The following is a 21928-nucleotide window of genomic DNA, read 5'->3' on the forward strand; positions in this document are numbered from 1 at the left end:
TCACCTCCTTTCTCCCTTTCTCACAGGGTCTGCTGGTGATAGTTTTGATCTCACAGATGCCTTGGCTGACCCAGAAACCCCCCAGAGCAACCAGCAATTAGGACGTGAGTAGAGACTGTGCAGAAGAATGTCAGTTGTTGTTGTTGTTTCCTCGAAAGAGAAGATTTTGCTGCTTTAACAGCCGTGGGCTTCCCCAACAAATAAACCTGGAAACTGTAGTTCCCCATCTTCTACTCAATAGACTCAAGATATTAACACCCTGGCCACTTTAAATTACTTTTGATAAACATCAGTTTCAATTGGATACCTACTGGGAACATTTGGATAGCATCTATCAATTTGTATGTGTAAATTAAGATGGATGTAGTGGTGCTTATTGTACAGTTAATGTGAGCTGACAGTGGTGTTTTGTTTTCTCCTTTCCTCCTCCTTTTTCCCCATTTCTATTCCCCCCCCCCCACTTTTTTATAAATTTGCAATAAACAGATAAAATAAATAAATAAATAAATACTATACCCTATGGAACTAGCAGAAATTGAAGAGGTCAAGGTTCTTCTAACATGGAGTGTAACTATCATGTAGCCGTGATTAAATGCATGGGATCTGTAAGGGGTGGGGGTAGGAAAGAAAGGTGGCAACTTTATGCAGAAAATTAAACTGTCGCTGAGTTGAGGAGTATTCGGAATGAAAAGGAATGGTTTTGACTTGGGATGAGTCTTTCTGGCTTGCTTTCGCCCTACCCAGAGTGTCAGAATGAGGCCCGGGACATTGTCTTCCTGATGGATGGTTCATCCAGCATGCGGGCATCAGAATTCGTGCAACTGAAGATGTTCATTAAGCTCGTAATGAAAAGCATTCCCCATAACGCGCAGGTCAGTAGGGGAGATGGGCAAGAGGGCATGGTGTCAGGTCCCAGAGTTGGTTTAAATGTTGGAAGATTCAAGACAAACGCTAGGATTCTTGCAATTTTCATGTGCCTTGCTGCCGGGCACATGCCGCCGGGGTAAAAGAGTAGGATTTTGTGGGGGAAAGAGCAGGCTGCACTGAACCTCAGCATGACCCCTTGTTCCTGATAAATTGAGTGGGGTTTGGCTGAGAAGCACAAGGGCTCACTGCCTCCAAGTCCCTTGGGAAGCCATTGCTTTGACCTTGCACACTTCACTCCACCTGGGGGGTGTAGGAGTTAATAACAAAGGATGTCGTGGCTGGATTCCTGGATACTTTGGGGTTACTGTTCAAGGGCAGCAAATTGTCAATTATTTAGTTAATTATTATACACATATCACCATAAGGGGTTCCTATTTGGGTTTTCAGCCTGAGGCAGCAAAGCGCCTGTTCTCTATTTAACAAGAACAGTAACCAGACCTGAACTGGGAGAAATGATGAATGTAATCCAAAATGGGAAGAAGGCAGCTGGGTAGCCACTGGCCCCCAAACAAACTGATCCTGGCAGCTGTTAGCTGATTTAAGAATCAGGCTGCTCCTCCTGTCTGGCTCACCTGCTTAAATACAAATATCATAGAGGTTAAGAAGAGCCCTGCCTGGTCAGGCTAATGGCCCGTCGAGTTTCTCGCATTCAGAGGCATCCTGCCTCCGACAGTGGACAGTAGAGCATAGCCATTGTGGCTAGTAGCCATGTCCTCATTAATCTCTCTCTGTTCTCAGTTTGCCCTCCTGCAGTTCTCTAACCGCTTTGAAGAGCATTTTGACTTCAGACGCTTCAGCCGAGACCGGGATGCTGACCTCTTGATCAGTGGAATCAAACAGCTGGGAGGCGGCTCCCATACGGCCTCCGGGATCAGAAAAGTGGTGTGGGTATCTTTGCTCCCGTTCTCTCCCCCTCCTTCCCTGCCTCCTCTTTTTTTCCCCTGGTGGTGCAGAAATTCAAACAGTGCTTTTCCTACCCTGGAGATGCAGCAATAGTGAAACGCAGAATGCCTGTTGAGCCTGGGAAAGTGGGAACTTGGGCCTTCGTAGCTGTTATTTGCCACACTCACCGCCAGCCTTTCTCTCCCCTCCCGCTTTTAGGAAAGAACTATTCACCACACAAAAAGGAGCTCGCCCCACAGCCAAGAAGTTCCTTGTGATAGTGACAGACGGGGAAAAAACAGGGGACCCTCTGGAGTATGCAGACATTGTTGAAGAGGCCAACAGAGCTGGAATCACACGCATTGCAGTTGGGGTGAGAACAAACTTAGCTGCCTATGTTACTTATATGTTAAGTTTCAAGGGCCAACCCTTCAGCTAAACTGGAACTCAGGGGGGAGGCAGCTTACAGTGACAGTACAAAAGCAACAAAACCTCAGGCTGCTGTACAAAACTAAAACCAGCAGCAGACTAAATGGGCAACTAGAGCAGATCAGCAACCATTAATACTAAAAGCTGCATGTTGCCCACCTCTTGCTTTACCTCATCTGTAAAATGGGAATAACTGTGGACCTGCGCTCAGCTCTCACCTGTGGCTCCTAGAAGCTGTCAGCATGAGGCGGCAGCCACACCCCGGGAAAAGGCTTTGACTGGCCAGATATCTTTGGGAGAAGAAAAAGCTAAGGAGTTAACCCTACACAAATTCGGAGTGGAATCCCCAAGACGGTTGGATGGTGCCTTGTACACCTCCTTTCATCAACTCTTGCAGCCAAGCTGGTGCCAAACATACGGCTCTGCTTTCCTTGGCCACGCCAGTGAGGCTGAGAGGGAGGCCTTGTTGTCTGGGTGGCCCAGGACCTCCGGACACACTGCGCAGGCTTGCGCCCCAGGGAGGTCACTTTGGTGCTGCTATTGCTGCAGTTTGACTCCATTGTTTCTCGAGACAGATAGATGCCAGCAGGAATGGAGGAAAACATACCCCAAAACCATAAAGCATTTTTGCCAGATTTCAGAGTGATCAAGCTAACCTATCCACCCCTGTGTTGTATATGAGAAAAGGCTCATACATGTCCTTTGGAGGGAGTTGGGGCTTTACCTTCCTCCAGCACAGACCTCTCAAGGTGTGCCCAGGTTGCAGGTGTAGATTCACCATTAACTCACCCCAAACCCACAGAGCCTCTGTCTGGGAGAGACTGATGCGCAACTAGTAGTTTTTGCAAACTGGGCAGGTCCCAATGGCCACCACAATTGTTTTCCAGGTGGCTTTGTGGTCGGCAGCACACCTATTACCTGAGTCCTCTGTGTGGCGGTTCCCCTCAGCTCTCCTCTCCCTGTTTACTTGAGACTGTCCCCATTTTCTAAGACCTCTCTTTGGTATTAAAGAGCCCACGAGCTCTCCAGGCAGAAGGCCACAGGAAACACAAATTCTCTGGGGCCTTACTTGTAAGCAGCCATCCCTGAACCCTAAAGGGCACCGTGCAGTGAGCACCCCACCCTTTTGGAAGTACAGGGTCATATTTTGAACATGACAGCATACGGATAGACAATTATGGTTTTCTAGTGCATCTTTAAACAAAACCACAAACACCGTCTTAGCTTTTAAGTCAGCAGAGTAAATGAATGTGGCGGATTAAATGACTACAGCACCCAGCAGGCATGACAGAGCCTTCAGCAGGGGCCCAAGGAGGGAGAGGGACACAGGAAGTGATGCACATGGGGCATTACAACCACCCGCCTCTTTCCATCTGTGGAAGCTTGGAGGCGATGCGTTCTGGGCCATGCTGTCCACTCCTTGCCGTGTCACTGGGGGAAAGGCCTGAGCTTTGGTGAAACCCGCCGTTCCTCTTTCGTGTCTGCCTCACACCACATCCAAAGTGCAGCACAAACTGCCTCTTGGTGACTTTTGTTTCTCCTGGAAGGTTGGCCTGGGATTCACAAGTACAACTGCCCAACGTGAGCTCCATACCATGGCCTCCCACCCGCCCACAGAGCATGTCATTGTCGTGAGACACTTCTCAGGCCTCCGGGACTCCCAGGCGGAGCTGAAAGAAAAGATTTGCACCAGCCACGGTACTGGGATTAGGGGACTGAGGGGAAGGGGAAGGGTGGGGGGAAGCAGCAACCTGTGAATTTGGGGGGGGGGTCTGGAAAAGACCTTGTATATTCTGCATTACTGTGAATATTGATATTTATTTTTTAAATGCACACGTCATGTAAATAATTTTGTGTTTCTACATTACATAACAAATCTGTGGAACTTGCTGCCACAAGATGGGGGTGAGGGCCACACTTAAACACCTTCAAAATGGAACTGAGTAAATGCAAAGAGGATTGAGGATGAATCGGTGCCAATCAGCTGTGGGAAATGTTGATTTTTTGATGTTTTATGGTGTTTTTATATTTTGCCAGCAGCCGCTCAGAGTGGCTGGAGCAACCCAGTCAGATGGGTGGCATATAAACAATAGAATTATTATAATAAATTATTATGATAGCTAAACGGAGTCTCCATCAGCGGAGGCTGATCCTGGTCCATTAGGGCAAATGGGGCACTGCCCCACAAACCTCTGCCTGCCGTCAGCCAGCCTCCAGTTGCCTGCCTGCTTACTTCCACCCAGTCCACTGCCTCCTCCTTAGTCTCAGTGTTACGCCTTGTAAGGAGGCAGGAGGAAGAGGAGGCAGGCTCTGCCTCTTAATGGCTCTGCCTCCACTTACTATAGGCCTCTCTGCCTTCCGTCCTGCCAGTTCCATTGGGTACCACTCACCATCCATCGCCATGTTGTATGGGCAAAACACCACCAGGAGGAGGTGTGGGGTTGTTAGAAGAGAGATCGCTTTCACATCCTGCTTGGAAGTTTGCTGGAGGCATGTGCTTGGCCACTGAGAGGAAGAAGGTGCTGGACTAAATGGACCTTTGGCCTAATCTGTAATATGTGTGTTATAATCTGATCATCACAAGATTTCTAACCATGCTAACCATGCAATGAAACCACATACAAAGGAGAGAAGGGGATATATCAAACAGCACAAACTTATGAGTGGTCGTTTTTTGTTTTTAAGCAGCCTTTCATAGCTGCTAATTATAATTATAGAATTAGAATTATACCCTGCCCATCTGGCTGTGTTGCCCCAACCCCTCTGGGCGGGTCCCAGCACATATAAAAACATACTAAAACATCAAGCTTTAAAAACTTTCTGATACAGCGCTGCCTTCAGATGTCTTCTAAAAGTTGTATGGTTATTTATCTCTTTGACATCTGATGGGAGGGCATTCCCATGTAAGAAAGGCAGAAATTCAGCCATATTGCATCACCTGCCCCAAGCAGGGATTGGGATTTTGAAAGCTGGTTACTTTTTGCTATTGCTCCGCTGCTAAAAGACACAGCGGCCCTGACTTCTGAAGACAGTGGGTGAATCGGCCCTTAGTAGCCATATCTGGGATTGTGAGGCAGGGCTTTTTGGTTCAGTGGAGGTGGGGCAGAAGAGGCTTCAACCCCAACGCTTCTGAATTTATGTATTAAGCACTAGAAGATGGCAGTCGACTGAGGATGCGGCAACAACCACGTAATGGGAAATGGTGCTGTGTTTCTCTGTAGGTGCAGCTGCTCCACGGCCTACGGTGGTGCCCCAGCCCTTGAACACCTGCTCAGATCCCCAGGTGCTGCAGAAATTGGAGCGAGTGCTCAGTGGCCTCGATCAGGTGAACACCAAACTGAATGCGCTGGCTGCCAAGCAGGGGAAATGTGGCTAGGGTTCTCAACACCTGAGATGGGCAGTGGATGGAGGCAGTGTGGTTCAGGAAGGAAGGGGAGAGAAGGACAAAGAAGATTGAAGGGGGAGAACGTCAGATCCTGGCACATGGAGGTCCTTCCTCAGGCGCATAGCTTTTTAATCTGGTTTCTTATAGGGTGCAGAAGTCAATAAAGCTGCCTGCTCACCAGCTGGGTCCCTGCTGTTTCTTACTTAAATTGACTCCACATCAGTGCCCAATAGGCTGCTAGAGCTCTTTGGGGGTGCACAAAAACCACCTGTTTCTAATGTTGTGACACTGCTGTCCCTGCAAGATCAAACATGGGAGAATATCTTTCTCACATTGCGGCACAAAGGTGTGTGAATCTTTTCACCCTTCCTCCTCACTTCTCCCTCCCTCTGGACACTTTGAGTACTGTACTTGGGTTGCGTAAAGTGTGATTCCTGATGTGGCTACTGCGCTAAAGTGATTTTTTCCCCCTAGGAGCGAGTGCCAATGCATCTCCTTGCCAAGGGTGTACAGAACCCTAGATATGCCTCTGCTTCTGGGTCGGTGTATATAGGAGGAAAGGTTATATAGCTGGGGTATATCTTTCGCCCCATATGTCTATTGGCACTCAGGGCAAAAGTAGACATTAAATTGTTTGTGGTTAAATTTATTAGTCACTTGTCGCTATTCATGAGGGCTACATACTACCTCCAATGTTTACATTGACGTTTCCCCACAACTGCTTTGAGATTATTATTTTTTTACAGTCAAGCGGTATATACGTAACTTGTATGGGATGAATGGTATCAGAAGGAACATGCCCATGATTACTGTGGAAGATGAGAAGGAGAGTGCCCTTGGCTTCATGTCCTGCATGAGCAGGATGCTCAGATGGTCTGTGGTCTGATCCAACCAAGCTTTTCTTTTAAGTGGCAGTGGCAAGATTCCAATCCAAGTACATTCAATCCTAAATAACAACGATACAGCTTTTGAGCATGGACAGAGTGACACTTTCCCATTGAGGAAGCACAGGCTGTGCACACACACACCCTCTACACTTGCACTGCTGGTTTGGGAAGTAGCATACACACCATGTTATCCACAGTCCATATCTATGCTGTAGTTTCTTGTGAAATACTGTTTTGACGCATTCCCCAGCAAACCACCTTTGAGTCAAATGGAGAAAAAGAGCAATCCAGCTTTGTTTTCAGCTAGTAATGTGTTCACAGTGACAGGCAACCTCACTTTCTATCCAAATCTGCAAGCAGGGTCGAAACCCCACATTTTACGTAACGAGGCTGAATGGTTTCCCACCAGTTTTTTCTTTATACACTTAGATCCCCGTTTTATCCAGATAGGGAAAGGCTGTAGCCCACAGCACATGTTTCACATGCAAAAGATGCCTCTCTTAAACCCTGAAGATCAGCTGCCAATCGGCTTCCACAGCAGCATGCTAGATGGACCCAGAGGTCTGGTTTGGGACAAGACAGATCCCTATGCCGCTGATGCTGCATTCTGAATAAGCTGCTGGGCTTAGAAGCCAAATACAACTCCTAAACCAGCATGGTGCAGTGGTTGGACTAGAACTTTGGGAGACCAGGGTTCGAATCCCCACCAGCCATGAAGCTCACTGGGTTGTCGTGAGGATGAAATGGGGAGATGGGGATGAAATGGGGAGATGGGGATGAAATGGGGAAGATGGGGATGAAATGGGGAGATGGGGATGAAATGGGGAGATGGGGATGAAATGGGGAGATGGGGATGAAATGGGGAGATGGGGATGAAATGGGGAGATGGGGATGAAATGGGGAGATGGGGATGAAATGGGGAAGATGGGGATGAAATGGGGAGATGGGGATGAAATGGGGAGATGGGGATGAAATGGGGAAGATGGGGATGAAATGGGGAAGATGGGGATGAAATGGGGAGACCCGCACCTTAAGGTTCTTGGAGAGGTGTGATATAAATGCAACAAACAATGCACACCCATTCTCCCTGCTGCCTGCACGAAAGTTACAATGCCTAAAGCTTGGTTTTGCCAGACGTAGTATCATAGACTATTAAAGAGTTGGAAGTCAAAATTTATGTCTCTGTGTTTAGTTTGTATGTTTATGTATGTATGTTTAGTTTATACAGTATGTTTTCTTTTTTTGTAATCTAAGTTGAGAGGTGTATGTATCTATGTATAATAGGTTTGTTTAGTGTTCTGGTTTGTGTTTGTAAGTATTGCATTTATCAGTAAAAGTTAAAAGAAATAAAAATAAAGAGTTGGAAGGCAGCCTCCCTGCCTATCCGGCCCAGGGGCCGGGCAGAGTCCCAAGCCGGCGCGCTCCTGCTCCTCCTTCCCCTCCCCTTAAAACTTCCTTTTCTTTAAACGCCCTCCTAATGATGACTGCGGGGGGGGGGCGTGGAGGAGGCAGCAAGCAAAAGCCGAGAGGGCAGGCGGACTTGGCGGGAAGCTACACCCACTTTCCCCCAGCGCCGGCTTCTCCCTTTCCTGTTGTTCCCGCAGCGAGCCTCTTCCCAGCGTCCGATCCAGGCGGGGAAGGAGGAGGGGCAGCAGCGGCCGGCCGGCCAGCCAGAGAGCGCGCTAGCTTGGGACTCTGCCCGGCTCCTGGGCCGGATAGGCAGGGAGGGATGCGAGACTCTTCCGGGGGAGGCGGAGCCCGGCCGCCTTCCTGCTTCCTGCCCCGCTCGGCAGGCAGCGTCTCTCGGCTGCTGCCTGCGCTGGGAGAAAGGAGACTTCTCCGAAAGAAGGAAGCGCCAAGAGACCCAGACGCTCCTGCTGCGCTCAGGCAGGGGGAGCCAAGCCGGATCCGCGTCCAGCTTCCCCCAAAAAAGCAGGGAACCCCAAAAGGTAAGTAGAAAAAGAGAGGATGCAGGGGTCAGGATCCCCCCAACTCTCCGTCCCACCCTCCCCCCGGCACCCCCAGCCACCCATGCAGGAGTCCGACGGCGGGAGCACCCCGCTGCACCACCCTCCTGGACGCTTGGTGCCCAGGCCGCCTTGCCAAAGGGGCGCAGCAGAAGCTTCAGCCCGGGCAGATCTCGACACCCCCGACGCTGCATTCCCGAGGTCCCAGCACCCCGAGGGGAGGGAGAAGGGCTCGCTCACCCTCCACCACCCGCAGCAGCAGAGCCAGGAGAGAGGCACAGACCCGATGTGCTTCCCTAATACGACGCACCTGCTAGGATCTCTGGGGTCAGGGAGCCTGGGGGAGGAGAGAGAGCCACCCCACGGCACCCCCCAAAAAAGCTGCTAGGAAAGGTGCAGATTAGAAGGTGCTCTGAGGCACAGGGGGTCCCAGACACAGCTAAGGGGGAGGATTTAGTGGGGCTCCCCCTGCAAAGTTCCACTCTACCTCAAGGATCTCATCAGAAAAGAAGGGGAGACAGCGGTGAAGCCCAGCTCTCTGCTGCTGAGAATGGATGTATCGCCCACAAGGTGATTTCAGCAGGGGCTTGGCCACCCCCCAAGCTGGACTCACCTGTGGGAAGCAGGCTTTACCTCAGAGGTTAATCTTTCTTTGGAGGGCAAGGACTGGCTGATGGACCAGCATGACAGAATAGCAGGGCCTTCCAGAGAAAAAACTCTTCTGCCCGGCAACAGCAGTTGTTGGCCTTCCATGAAGTCTGCACCCAACAGGACTCTCAGGCTACCAACATTCTTGGGTGGATGGGGGCAGCTTGCAAGCTTCTCAAGGGCCTGGGCGTCCTCTTATCTCAGGCCACTGGATTCTGGACACAGTTCAAAGCAGATAAACGAGTTCTACAAGGCAACCAGAGGTGTCTTCTTCCCAGTTCCAGTCTCCCAAGCAGCCCTCTAGCATCTCCTCACAATCCAGGCCATCAAACACATCCCAGTCCCTGAGAGGGCGGGGTCTTCCCAGCCTTCTTCAGGGTCCCAAAGCAGACTGGAGACACATGGTCCATCCTGAGAGTGAATCTCCCAAGTTCCACATGGAGATTTTGCGCAGCACCCTGGCAAGCCTCAGGAAGGGTGACTTCCTCACCTCCAACAACCTGACAGAACCATACCTCTACACTTCCATCAGGCAGGACCATCGCAGGTTCCTATGGCAACCACTAGGTCCAGTTCCAGGCTCTGCCTTTTGGTAGCACACATAAGATGCTCTCAGGGCAGTCAGGACCAGAGCCCACAGTGCACCACACTCTTCTGGTCCTTCAAACCCTCCTGACTTGTCAAGAAGTTCTCCAAGGGCTCTCTGGCTAAGAAGATGCATTTCCCTAGCTTACAAGCCAGCCAATCTCCATTTCCCAGAGGCCTCAGTTGCACACTCAGTGAGGCAGGGGGCCACAGCCTCCAGAGCTTCCTGGGAGATGGCACCTCTAGAGGAGATCTGTAGGGTAGCTTTCTCCTCTGTCCATCACTACCAGATCAACACCTTTGCATCAGAAGGCACCTTTGGGTAATGTGTCCTGCAAGAGAGTTCAGCAGTCCTAGGGAGAAGGTTGTTGGATAACAGGGACCCACCCAGAGTTTTCAGCATCCCAGGCCAACATTGGCTCCCAGTACGTTTCCGAGCACAATTCAAAGTGTTGATGCTGATCTTTAAAGCCCTAAATGGCCTCGGCCCAGTACAGTAGTACCTCTGGTTACGTACTTAATTCGTTCCGGAGGTCCGTTCTTAACCTGAAACTGTTCTTAACCTGAAGCACCACTTTAGCTAATGGGGCCTCCCGCTGCTGCCATGCCGCCGCCTCGCGATTTCTGTTCTCATTCTGAAGCAAAGTTCTTAACCCGAGGTACTATTTCTGGGTTAGCAGAGTCTGTAACCTGACATGTATGTAACCTGAAGCGTATGTAACCCAAGGTACCACTGTATACCTGAAGGTACCCCCATCGTTCAGCCCAGACGCTGAGGTTCAGCTCCCAGAGTCTCCTGGCAGTTCTTCCATTGCAAGAAGTGAAGTTTCAGGGAACCAGGCAGGGGTAGTGGCACCCACCCTCTGGAAAGCCCTCCCGTCAGATGTCAAGGAAATAAGCAACTACAGTCGTACCTTGGTTCTCAAACGCCTTGGTACGTGTACATTTTGGCTCCCAAACGCCGCAAACCTGGAAGTAAGTGTTCTGGTTTGCAAACGTTCTTTGGAAGCCAAAGCTGCTGCAGCCAATAGGAAGCCGTGCCTTGGTCTTTGAACGTTTTCGGAAGTCAGACAGACTTCCAGAATGGATTCTGTTCGAGAACCACGATACGACTGTATGTGACTTTTAGAAGACAGGGAAGTTTTTGAATGTTTGATATTTTAATGTGTTTTAAATATTTTGCTGGAAGCCGCTGGAAGAGTGGGTAGGGCAACACAGTCAGATGGGTGGCATATAAATAGTGTTGTTGTTGTTGGCATATAAATAGTGTTGTTGTTGTTATTGTTGTCGTTGTCAGGCCTCCTCCTCCTTGATCAGAGAAACTGAGATTCTTGATTTACCATGAATTTCTGTTTTTCTCTACTTGAGGAGGCCATTACCTCTCTTTCCCCCCTCGTTTTGTCCACAGTAGGCAAACAGCCAACGACAGAACAGACATTGCGGATTCCCGGAACGTGGGTCTTCCCACTTTGGCGAGCTGACGACTAGGGATCCAAGGGGGGAGGCTCTGCCTTCCATGGAAGAGCCTCTGATCCCTGCCTATCTGGCGCCTGCAGCCGGGCAAATCCCCAGCCCACTGGCCTCCACCACTCAAGAAGAAGAGGAATTCACGGTAAGTGAAGAATTTCCATACCTCTAAACTCCAAGCCACCCAGCTTGACTATCATCAGCAAGAAACAAATGACAAAAGGAGGGGAAGGGGGGTTCTGTTGGGGGGGTAGCAAGCTGAATGGAGAAGAGCCTCTCTAGTCCTCCTGCAGCAGTAACTAGCAGCACTGTATTTCGGGGCAGGAGGCAGGAAGGCACAGTCCAAGCTTGTCCACTACTGTACCCAGTTCTGCACAATGCAGTTCATAGGCTTCATTTGAAGCTAGGATTTGTAGCAAGATTCCAGTCAGAGGCTACCTGGCAGTAAATAATAAAGACAAGACAACTTCTGAGTATGGGCAAAGTGTGCGTGTTGAAACCCGAGCGCTCAATCTGCAAATAGGTCTTTCCTGAATCAAACCAAGGAGCTTGGAGGCCGGCTCACGACCACCCACCTTTTGTTTCGCAGGCACACCTAAGGCCTTGCCAGGAGCAGTGAAAGCACCATTTCGGCAGCCGCTGTGCCCTCTTCACTTCAAGTCTCTTCAGAATCCCTCAGGAAGTGTCCAGCAGAGGGTGAAGATGAATAAGTAGCCATCTCCGTTGGCTCCGCTGGGATATTTTCGCCCATGTCCAGCAGCATACAATAGATTTTGAGCACTCCCGTGTTTTTACTCGGCTGTTTCTGGGCTCTGCTCAGCCTTCAGGGAACCCGAAGCAGCAACAGCAGCAGCAGCCAGGATGGAAGGTACACACAAACGCGCCTCCCCTCTGAATGGCAGGCAGGGAGAGAGGGCGGGAAGATGGGAAGCCACGCCCCTCATGGCTTCACCCTAGAATGGAGCTCTGGGTTGCGTAACATGGGGAGGGGGAGTCATAGGTCACAGCTAGAGTTAGGGTGCTTGGGTTAAGAGTCAAGGGTTAGAAGGTTAGCAGTGTCAGATCAGAGTTCACAAGGCAGTGGGGACTTTACAAGTCCTGGGTTTAAGTTAACTTCAGTTCTGTATCCATATATATATATTTCTGCTCTTCCCAAGAACCTCAGCAGGTGAAGGATGTGGGTCCCCCTCCAGGCCTGAACCTCCCCCGAGATCCAGACCCCCAGAAGACCATCCAGATACTGCAAGCCCAGCTGTCGGCTGCATTGGCCGAAGTGGAGACCGTCCGAGCTGTGGCTGCCGTGAGCGAAGGCACGAAACATGAGGCCGTGGACGCTGTCCGGCGTCGGTGCCAGGAGGAAGTGGCTTCCCTGCAGGCCATCTTGAAAGGTGAAGGGCCTCAAGGCCTGGGCGCAGCAGGGAAGGAACAGCAGGGACCTTCATTTGTTCTTATTTATTTTTTTCTAACCTGCCCTCAATCTCAGCAGATTTCAGGACAGGGTACAATGATGAGAAATATTATGCGTATACAGTGGTATCTCAGGTTAAGAACTTAATTCATTCTGGAGGTCCGTTCTTAACCTGAAACTGTTCTTAATCTGAAGCACCACTTTAGCTAATGAGGCCTCCCGCTGCCGCCATGCGATTTCTGTTCTCATCCTGAAGCAAAGTTCTTAACCTGAGGTACTATTTCTGGGTTAGCGGAGTCTGTAAACTGAAGCGTCTGTAACCCGAGGTACCACTGTATAATAAAAAGGCAGCAGGTTTTCAAACCTCCCTCCCAGGAACCAAACATATGAAATGTCCTACTGGATCAAGTCAGTGGTCCATGTATCCCAGCATCCAGTTCTCACGGTGGCTAACCAGTTGCCTGTGGGAAAACCAGAAGCAGGACACTGGTACTGCAGCCATTCTCCTCAGCCATTAGGCTCTCCAGCAACTGGCATTCAAAGGTCTTGAGCAGTGGAGGCGAGTGGCCATGAATTGCCACAAATTTGCTGAATCCTCGCTGCCCTTTGTGGGAGTCAATTCCGTAGGGCTGGAGCCAATGTTAGCCCTACTCAGAGTAGACCTATGGAAACTAATGAATCTAAGTTAGTTGGGCCCATTAACTTTGATGGGTCTGCTTTGAGTATGAGCATCGGGTATAGCCCATAGGTTAACTCTGTGCCATGTGGAGAAGTACTTTCTATTATTATTTATTTTTAATATTTATTAGTTTTCTATATACCACCCTTCATTCTAAAATCTCAGGGCAGTTCAACAGAATAAAATACAGGATTAAAAACAAGTAGATAAGTGAAACAAAGCAGTTCTAGTATAATATAGGAGAGGGAGGCAGCGTCCGGGATTCCTGGCTTGCCTGCTGAGACGCCTGCTCGCTTTCTACAGACACCATCTCCAGCTATGAGGCTCGTCTCTCGGCTTTGGAGCGCGAAGGCCGGGAGAATACCTGGAGCCGCTTGCTGCCAAGGCCCAACCCCCTGGACTCGCTGGAGAAGCAGATGGAAAAGGTGCGTGGTGGCCAGACAGGGCTTAACCTGAGGGTAGAGGAAGAAGGCGCCGAATGTTTCCTTTCTGTCTCCCCGCACAGGCGCAAGAGGACACTCTGCGGCTCCGGGCGATCGTTCTCCCCATGGAGCAGGAAATTGCTGAGCTGAAAGCGAAGCTGGCGCATGCTGAGGGCCTGGTTCAAGAGCTGCAGGGTGAGCAGGTGAGTTGGATGAGGGGAGTGGCAAGGGGGCCATAGAGGAACAGGAAGGAGCCAGAACGGGAGGGGGCTTCAAAGCAGCTCAGAATAGGGTGAGGATGCCGTTCGGGTAGCAGCTGAGTAAAGAGGGGAAAGGGCAGTGCTTGCCTGAGGGTGATTCCTTGCTCCAGAATAAGTTGACGGACAACCTTTATGAACATGGCCCTGGCAGTCTACATTACTAGCAATCTGCATCTGCAGGTGTTTCCCTCCGCCAGTGCAAATTAGCACACAAGCTGAGCGATGGCAGGCTAAACTTGCTCTTCCTGGCTGGCTACAAGTCTGGGAAAGTCAAGGTGTGAGTCATGAATGGAAACTAGAAATGCCAACTAGAAATCCTCTGCTTCAATTAAGGCAACAGTGGTTCCCTCCTTAAGCTTCCAGGTTTCCTGGCTGTTAGAATTTGGTCTTTTCAGAACCCACACTGGGCAGCCTGTCTCTGGGAAAGGCCTCCTTGCTCACTCCTTTCCCTTTTCCTTCAGCGTTCTTTATGCAGCTCCTCTGAATCCCTCCTCGCTGACGCTGAGGCCGTGCCCTCCGATGCCCCAGGAGACGACCCTGGCACTTTGGCGGAAGGAGGAGGAGTGGCAGAGAAATTTGCCCACAGCCTGGACAGCGTTTCCATCGCCTCTTTCTCGTCATTGGCACCGAGTCCGGGGCCTGCCGTCCGGCGCAGGCGTCCCCCTAGCCCGGAGACGGCCTCCATCGCTTCCTCCACGGGGACCCTGGTGCCTGAGACCATCTACTTACCGCCGGCCGGGTACCAGCTGGTGCCAGACTCAGAGTGGACACAGCTCCACACACAGGTGCGTAGGCAGGGCAGAGTGGTGGTCAGCCCTGGAGGGGTCAGCAGTTTTCTGTCCAAAGCAGGGCTGTTGAGGCCGTGCAACAAGGCCTTCTCAGTTGCAGTGCCACACCTGTTGAATTCCCCCCTCAGGGAATTCCCCTCCTGGCTCTGTTCCTGCTGTCTTTCTGCCAAGTACAGTGGTACCTCGGGTTACATACGTTTCAGGTTACAGACTCCGCTAACCCAGAAATAGTGCTTCAGGTTAAGAACTTTGCTTCAGGATGAGAACAGAAATCGTGCCCTGGCGGCAGCAGGAGGCCCCATTAGCTAAAGTGGTGCTTCAGGTTAAGAACAATTTCAGGTTAAGAACGGACCTCCGGAACGAATTAAGTACTTAACCCGAGGTACCACTGTAGTAAGAGCGAGGCCCACTGTGTCAGGCCTGTGTCTGGATTCCATCCTCGCTAATGGCTTTGAGGACTTTGCTCTGCTTTCCTTGTTTCGGTTTTGTTTTAAAGTTGATTTTTAGTTGCCTTCGTGGGCCTTCCAAAGGCAGAAAGGAGGTTAATTTTTTGTCATCATACTTATGAATCCTATGGCAAGCCTCTACTAAATAGAGGGCTCCTCTGTTGTGTTGTGATCCTAGAGGGAGATGTGGGGATAGTGGAGAAGGGAGGAGGAGGTGTGCCGGAGTTCTCCCTGCCCTCATTTTGTCCCTGACTTCTTCTGTTCAGGTGCGGCAACAGTGCGAAGCCCTGGAAGACGGGGCACGGGAAAAGGCCAGCCTGCAGGAGGCGCTGAGGCGCAGCAATGAGGAATGTAGTAAGCAGGTGTGTGTGTGGGGGGGGGGTATTCTGCCCTTGGGGCCTGAAGCCAAACCCACCTCTGGGAGCCCCCCTTCTTTCTGCTGCTACTTTGGTGTTAGATTTCAGTCATGCTCTTCCTCTAACGTTCCCAATTAGCTAAGTGCTGGTGACCCCCTATTTTTCAAAAGCTGAGCCATGGACCCCCTACTTTAGAAAATGGCGATATATCTGTGGTAGTTTTTGTTATGTGAATGGTGCCACCATAGGCACCAACTTTAAGGCGTCTAGACCCTTTGGACACACACACCCCAATTGGACCATATGGAACCACCTCAGCCTCCTTCTCTGCACAGGTAAAGGCACAGGTAAGGTGCTTAATCGCCCACCCACCTTTCCTGAGGTACCTTCCTTCCTCTCCCCTTCTCCCCTCCAGTGTCTTGCGAGCCCTCCACCACAGAAGGGACTTGGCCACTGCCTGCTGGAGTCAGGGTGGAGAGAGGAGGCGGCAGCGGGTGGGGTGGGCCTGCCATCGTCCCCCAGGGAGCTCCTAGCTCAGCCACCCGTGTAGCACCACCTTCAATACCCAGAGCCCGGCTGCCTAGGCCTCAGAAGCACCGGGTGAAGGAGGACGGTGACGGGGCCTCCACCAGGCCAGGGGGCTTCACCCTGGACTGCACTCACTTGGTTCGGGCCTCCCTCCATATGTCCTGGCAAGGGCCGAGCCTGTGCCCCCCACCAATTTCCCCCCAAACTGGTGGCACCAGATGCCATTAACCCACTGGGGTCTGCCAACCACCAATTGGGAACCCTTAGCTTCCACCAGGAGCTCTGGGCGATGTGCAAGATTATCTCCTCCCCCCCATTTAATCTTCCCTACAACCCTGTGAGGTAGGCTAGATGAAGAGATAGGGACTGACCCGTGATTCATGGCTGAGTGGGGAGTTGAACTTGGGTCTGCCTAGTCCTAGCCTAACACCTCAATCACAACACTGCGTCAGCTCTGGAAGAAAACGGCAGCTTCCCCTTCCACGAATTGATTCCCCCTTCCTTCCTCTCTCCCTTTCTGATCAGGTCCATGTTCTCCTGACTCAGGTGCAGACTTCAGAGCGCCTCCTCCAAGGGCTCCAAGCTACAGTGAGCGAAACCCAGCGCCAAACTCAGGAGCAAATGGTAAGGGGGGGGGGGCTTCTGGGGGACAGCATTGGTGGGGAGCCCCTGTCTGGCAGGGGCGGGGGGGGGGGCAAGGCTGGCCAGGGCAGGCTCTGATTTCAAGTGGCAAGCTTGGGGCATGCATGGGAATGCGGGTTACGAAGGCCCTGAGTGTTGACCGAAGGCTGGTTCTTAATGTTGCAGCCCCTCTGTGGCCACTGGGGGGGAGGGAATAATAATAATAATAATAATAATTTTTTATTTGTACCCCACCCTTCCCGGTTTAGAAAACTGGGCTCAGGGAAGCTAACCACAAATTTAAAACACTTAATTGTAGAAGCAGCATAAAATACAGTATAAAAACATGAATAACAATAAAATTCAAAGTTCAGAAATCAATTTGGGGGAAATCCATCTAATAAGCATTAGTCACCAGGGCTAGCTGGCTGAATTAGTCCTACTTGGGCCAGCGAGGAGGCCAGGGGAGAATTAGCTGTGGGGTCTCAGAGCTCAAGCGCTATTGTGAAAAAACCCTCTTAATGCAGCACACTGGCCCAAATGCAGCCAGCACTGCAGCACACGATGGGTGACTGCGGGCCTTGGGTGTGGGGGGAAGAAACTGCACATTGCGCTGCTTTTATAGGCAATGTGTGGGGTTTGGAACGCCGCTGACCGCTGGCTTTGCAGTATCCGCATGCCAGCAGTGTGCAGTGCTGGCAGGAAGGCCGTCCAAATGCAGCTGGACTGACGCACAGGATGAAGGGCTTGTGATTTCTTCACTTTTTTAATATTTACGTCCTGTGTTTTGGCTGAGAACGTAGAAAGCTGCCGCATATTGAGCCTGTGATGTATATATAAATTAAAATTTGATGATATGATACTGCTTTATTGGTCCTTTGCTGTCTGCTTGTATATTTCTAAGATATTTTTCAGTATTAAGTGGTTTAGAAAAATAAGTAAATAAACAACAAGAAGAAGAAATAAAGCCACACTGTGCCTGGTACTACAAGGGCTTTTCTGAGTCATTCCTCTCATGTGCGGCGGGGAGGTGTGCACCTTTTAAATCATTCCTCTGGAAACCCAGGTCCAAGTTGAAGTTGTTCCTTTTCCTCCTGCCCCCTTCCTTCCGCTAGGCTGACTTGGCTGCTTCCCACAAGCGCCTGAGCTACGAAGTGCAGCGCCTCAGTGCTGAGAACGAAGGGCTGCGGGGGGCCAGTTCCCAGGATTCCTGCCCACCGGAATCTGATGAGAGCAGGAGCTTGCCTAGCACTGTCCCGGTAATTCTGACCCGCCTCTTCCTTGTATTGGGCTGAGGACTTGGGATACTGACGTGGGATGGCTCGAAACGGCAGCATTGTATATATTATATATGGCGGGTTTCCCCGTCCTCCCTCCTCCTGCCTCCCTAGGAGCTGCAGGCCTTGGTGCGCCAGCTGAGGCAAGAGTCTGCCTCTCAGCTCCGGGCTGCTGAGCACCAGGCGGAGCGCCTACGAATCGAGATTGTGTCCCTGAGGGAGCGGCTGGACCAGGAGACGGCATCTCGGTCAGGACTGCAGGGGGCGCTGGAGAGAGAGCAAGAAGAACGAGGTGAGCGGAGGGGGGGGCGCGGAGGAAGGTGGGCCAAGAACTAGGTGAGGGAGGGGGTCTCCTGGGATTAGCATCTGTTGGCTTTCTAGGAATCTGAAATCACTTTGTAGTGTTATGGATGTGATTAATGATTCTCTCTTTATTTTTGTCCTCTCTTCCCTTGTGGCTTCTGGCTGGCAGAACTTTTGCAGGGTGAGTTCTTAGGGGTGTGTGTGTATTATATGTGAGTGTGTGTTTGTGTGTGCACATTTCCACAGCTGAAGGCTTCGTCACGGTGGTCACCAACTGACTTCTCCTTTTTAATCCTCAGCCTCCCTGAACAGTATCCGGACTGAGATGGAGAGGATGCAGCAAGGGCAGGAAGAGATTAGCAGAGCCCAGGGATGTGTGAGTCTTTGTGCTTCTTTTCTCTCTTGCCGCCCAGAGATAATTGCTAATAACCATTTCACTTCCCCAAATCATACGCGTTACCTCGAATCCCCCCCCCCACCCTCTGGATGGAGGATATAGATTTGAGGGGGTGGGAGGAAGGATCATGGTAGAATGGAAATGGCAAAGTCCTACTTAAGTTAAGGAAGAGGTGAGTAGGATCCTCCTTGGAGATCCATGAGATCTCTTCTGTACCTCCAAAGGCCGTCTTGTAAGTGTCCATGGGTGATAAGGTCCCTTGGTCTACTTGTCTACACAGGAGAGATGCAGTGTGCAAACTCTTTTTGGTGAGCAGCCACACCTGTTCCCTTTATCGCTTCCTTTCTCTGCTAACATGACACTCTTGTCTCTCCTGACCTTTCCGTAGTGACATTTTCGTATGCTGCAATTATCAGCTGTTGTCAGGGTTGAGTTTAATCTACCATGGGCACTGAGCAGGCAGAATTCAGCACTCCTGAGAATCTCATCTTTCAGTTTTGGAAGAAAAAACCCTGTTTAGGCCTTAAGCATAAGAAAGAAACGCTAGAAAGGACCTGTGCAGTGTCTGGTCAGATCTTTGGAGTCCAAGGAAGGAGGACTGAGCCCTGACCTCCAATCTTCTATGGCTCTTTGTCCTTCCTTGCATTGCCTCAGTCCAAAGGAGGAGTCCAAAAGTCCTGTGTGCCTCACTCAACTGGGAGATGCGCATGTTTCTAATTACAGTAGAGTCGTACCTTGCATCCCAAACGCCTTGGTACTCGGGTGCTTTGGCTCCTGAACGCCGCAAACCCGGAAGTGAGTGTTCTGGTTTGCCAATGTTCTTTGGAATCCGACGGAGCTTCCGCAACTTCCGCGCTTTGGAAGTCGAACGAACTTCCCGAACGGATTCCATTCAACTTGCAAGGTACAACTGTAATAAGTGTCAATTAAGCACGCATATTTGGGTTGTGGTAGAAGCATATGAATGTTTGTGATAGTCACTTTGGTCAATACTGAGGTGCAATGCTTTTAATTCAGAGAAGAGGTGGAGTGAGCTTTGAGTGGGTGGGATCTTATGCTGTGGTTGTGAGGCTGGCACCTGCTTTTCTTTCCAGATGTGTGAGAGGCTGTTTCTGGTGATGACAGAGACTGGCGGAGGCTGGGAGAGAGAGAGGAAACCTCTGTGGGCTTATCCTCTTTTTCTTTTTCTTCTGCAGGTGCAATCTGATGCTCCCTCTGTGGGAGAAGCCAGCGGCCTTCAGGATAGGAGGTCAGAGCCTTAGAAGGAGGATAGGGGAGGTCACCTCTGCTCTTCCTCCTCTTCTTGGCACAATGGGAACCTCAGGGAAACCTGCCAGGCACCAAAGGGGTCATCTCTGTCCTCCGGAGCTCTTCCAGGTCTCCTCTACATGGGCAGGAGAGCAAGAACTCTGGAGGGAGGATGGCTGGAACCTCCCATTCTTACTCCCCTTCCCACTGAATGACACTGGAGCTTCCAGAACACAATAAAGGAATTTTTTGTACCTTCCTCCATCTGTGTGTCTCCTTTCCTTGGGTAGCTGAGCGGACTGTAATGGTGGGTGGTAGCAGTAGCACAAATCTTCATTTTGCTTGAGAGGAAGCCTCCAAAAGGGATCACAGGAATCGATTTTCTGCTTTCCACCTTTGAGCATAGAGACACAGCCTAAAAGTGGGCCAGAGCGATGCAGTCGTAAAAATATGTATAGAGCCATTAGCCATTGTAACATAGTTTGTATTCCTTTTCATCTTTAAACTGTTGTGTAACATAAGTATTGCAGATATGAAATGATGTACAGTAGGGGAGGTTTCTTTCTTTTTGCCATAAGTTCAGGCCTTGTGTCATTGTAGTGTTTTCTGTATGAAAAAGAAAATTGCTTGGCTGAGAAGAGGTTGGGTGTCCGTGTGCTACATCTAGTTAAGATTCCTGCATTGCAGGGGGTTGGACTAGATGACCCTCAGGGTCCCTTCCAATGCTACAATTCTGTGATTCTACAACACTTTCTGGGTGCCAGTTCATTTCTTAGGAACCTAGGAAGCCGCCTTTATACTGAGTCAAACATTTGCCTCTGTCTAGTGAGAGTTATTATTTAATGATCTTTAATAAAGAGTGGGCTAAAAATGCCCTAAATAAATAGAATACACTGGCTGACTGGGACACATTCCCAACCTTGCCACTGAGCTAGTGCCTGTTTCCCCATATCTAAGGTAAAACCCCTTATATATTTTGCAAGTCAGAGGTGGAAATTCTTAAAAAACACCCACCCACCAAGTCTTGGAATGAAACTTCTCTTGTTTTCCTGTGGGCGAGGAGAGACTTCCTGGTGCCATTTTTAATACTTTTTTTTAAAAAAAAACACATATTGTGTGCTTCTTGGGCCAGGACTGAAAGAGAGAGAGAGAGAGAACCATTTAATGCATGGGTGATTGGGATTAGTTTTAGATCACAAGTGTCACTAAGGACTGTGAGGGTGTTGTGACCACAATCTCTCTACCTTTTGGGGATTTTGACCTTGGGGTGAATTAAGGTCATACACACTCTGCTCTCCTGGGCCTATAGTCAAAGAACCTGCTTTGCCCTTTCAGAATGGGGTGGGGGGGTACCAGTTCCACAAAAAATAAGCTCTTTGTCACTATGGAGAGGTGAAGATATAGAGTGGTGCCAGTCTTGTGACCACTGAGAATCCACGACTAGTCCAGAGCCCATAGGCTTAGCCCAGAGTTCCTATAGGGAGTACTCAAGAGCACTGGCCGAAATGGCTCAGTTGGGAGAACATTAGACTGAAGGTAAAACGGAAAGCGTAATGCTGGTGGTCAACAAAAGAGGTTTAAAGACTGTGTCAAGGCAAATATTTTAAAATGTAGTATAAACACTGACAACTGGGAAACACCAGGGGTGTCATGGGCTTTGAAGACACTTGAACTCAGGACGCAAGGAAGAAACGTGCTAAGAGGAAGGAACGCTTGGCAAATCCACACCATGATCAACTCCCACCCATAAACCAATGTCCCCACTGTGGAAGGACATGTGGGTCCAGAATTGGCCTCCACAGTCACTTAGGGACTCATTGTTAAAACCGTGTTTATGGAAGACAATCTTACTCGGCTACGAGTGATGGCCAAAGAAAGATGAAGAAGGTAGTACTCAAGAGTAGTCCCATTGACATTAATGAATACTGCATGGCAAAGTTAAGTTCTTTGCTTTCAGTGGCTTTGCTCTCAGTAGAACTTAGCTGAATACCACCCAAAGTAGTAGCAATCTGGCTAGT

General features: G+C 50.2%; 2 protein-coding genes across 5 annotated transcripts in view; both read left to right on the forward strand.

Moving 5' to 3' along the window:
* LOC310691838 (integrin alpha-M-like) overlaps positions 1–5803 on the forward strand; it is a 30694-nt gene extending 24891 nt beyond the window's left edge. The window contains exons 6-11 of the mRNA XM_083472037.1: positions 27–104; positions 745–872; positions 1666–1811; positions 2029–2182; positions 3786–3936; positions 5460–5803. Coding sequence (XP_083328163.1) covers positions 27–104; positions 745–872; positions 1666–1811; positions 2029–2182; positions 3786–3936; positions 5460–5614 — 812 coding nt within the window. The 3' untranslated portion in view covers positions 5615–5803. The remainder of the gene's footprint in view (positions 1–26; positions 105–744; positions 873–1665; positions 1812–2028; positions 2183–3785; positions 3937–5459) is intronic.
* A 2414-nt stretch (positions 5804–8217) lies between these two features.
* Positions 8218–20169, forward strand: RABEP2 (rabaptin, RAB GTPase binding effector protein 2). Of its 4 annotated transcripts, none has more exons than XR_014518569.1 (13): positions 8218–8459; positions 11119–11322; positions 11767–12045; positions 12335–12565; positions 13568–13689; positions 13770–13889; positions 14408–14731; positions 15447–15542; positions 16590–16688; positions 17801–17944; positions 18077–18254; positions 18565–19647; positions 19733–20169. XR_014518569.1 is itself a non-coding variant. In XM_083471950.1 (13 exons), the coding sequence occupies exons 3-13, from the start codon at positions 12039–12041 to the stop codon at positions 19922–19924; spliced, it is 1464 nt and encodes a 487-aa protein (XP_083328076.1). In that variant the 5' UTR covers positions 8230–8459; positions 11119–11322; positions 11767–12038; the 3' UTR covers positions 19925–20169. The 4 variants fall into 4 exon arrangements, 2 of the variants coding, with proteins under 2 accessions (XP_083328076.1, XP_083328077.1); XR_014518570.1 differs by having other exon boundaries at positions 11122–11322; XM_083471950.1 differs by having other exon boundaries at positions 8230–8459; positions 18565–18641; positions 19859–20169.
* Positions 20170–21928: the final 1759 nt, after the last annotated feature.

Source organism: Podarcis liolepis, assembly GCF_965112155.1.
Source record: "Podarcis liolepis genome assembly, chromosome: 13".
Taxonomy (NCBI): domain Eukaryota; kingdom Metazoa; phylum Chordata; class Lepidosauria; order Squamata; family Lacertidae; genus Podarcis; species Podarcis liolepis.

Bases quoted from the DNA above. Each gene is read 5' to 3' on its own strand.
- RABEP2 (XM_083471950.1), top strand. The intron at 13,890-14,407 runs GTGAGTTGGATG...CTTTTCCTTCAG, and splicing joins AAGAGCTGCAGGGTGAGCAG to CGTTCTTTATGCAGCTCCTC. The intron at 18,255-18,564 runs GTGAGCGGAGGG...TTTAATCCTCAG, and splicing joins GAGAGAGCAAGAAGAACGAG to CCTCCCTGAACAGTATCCGG.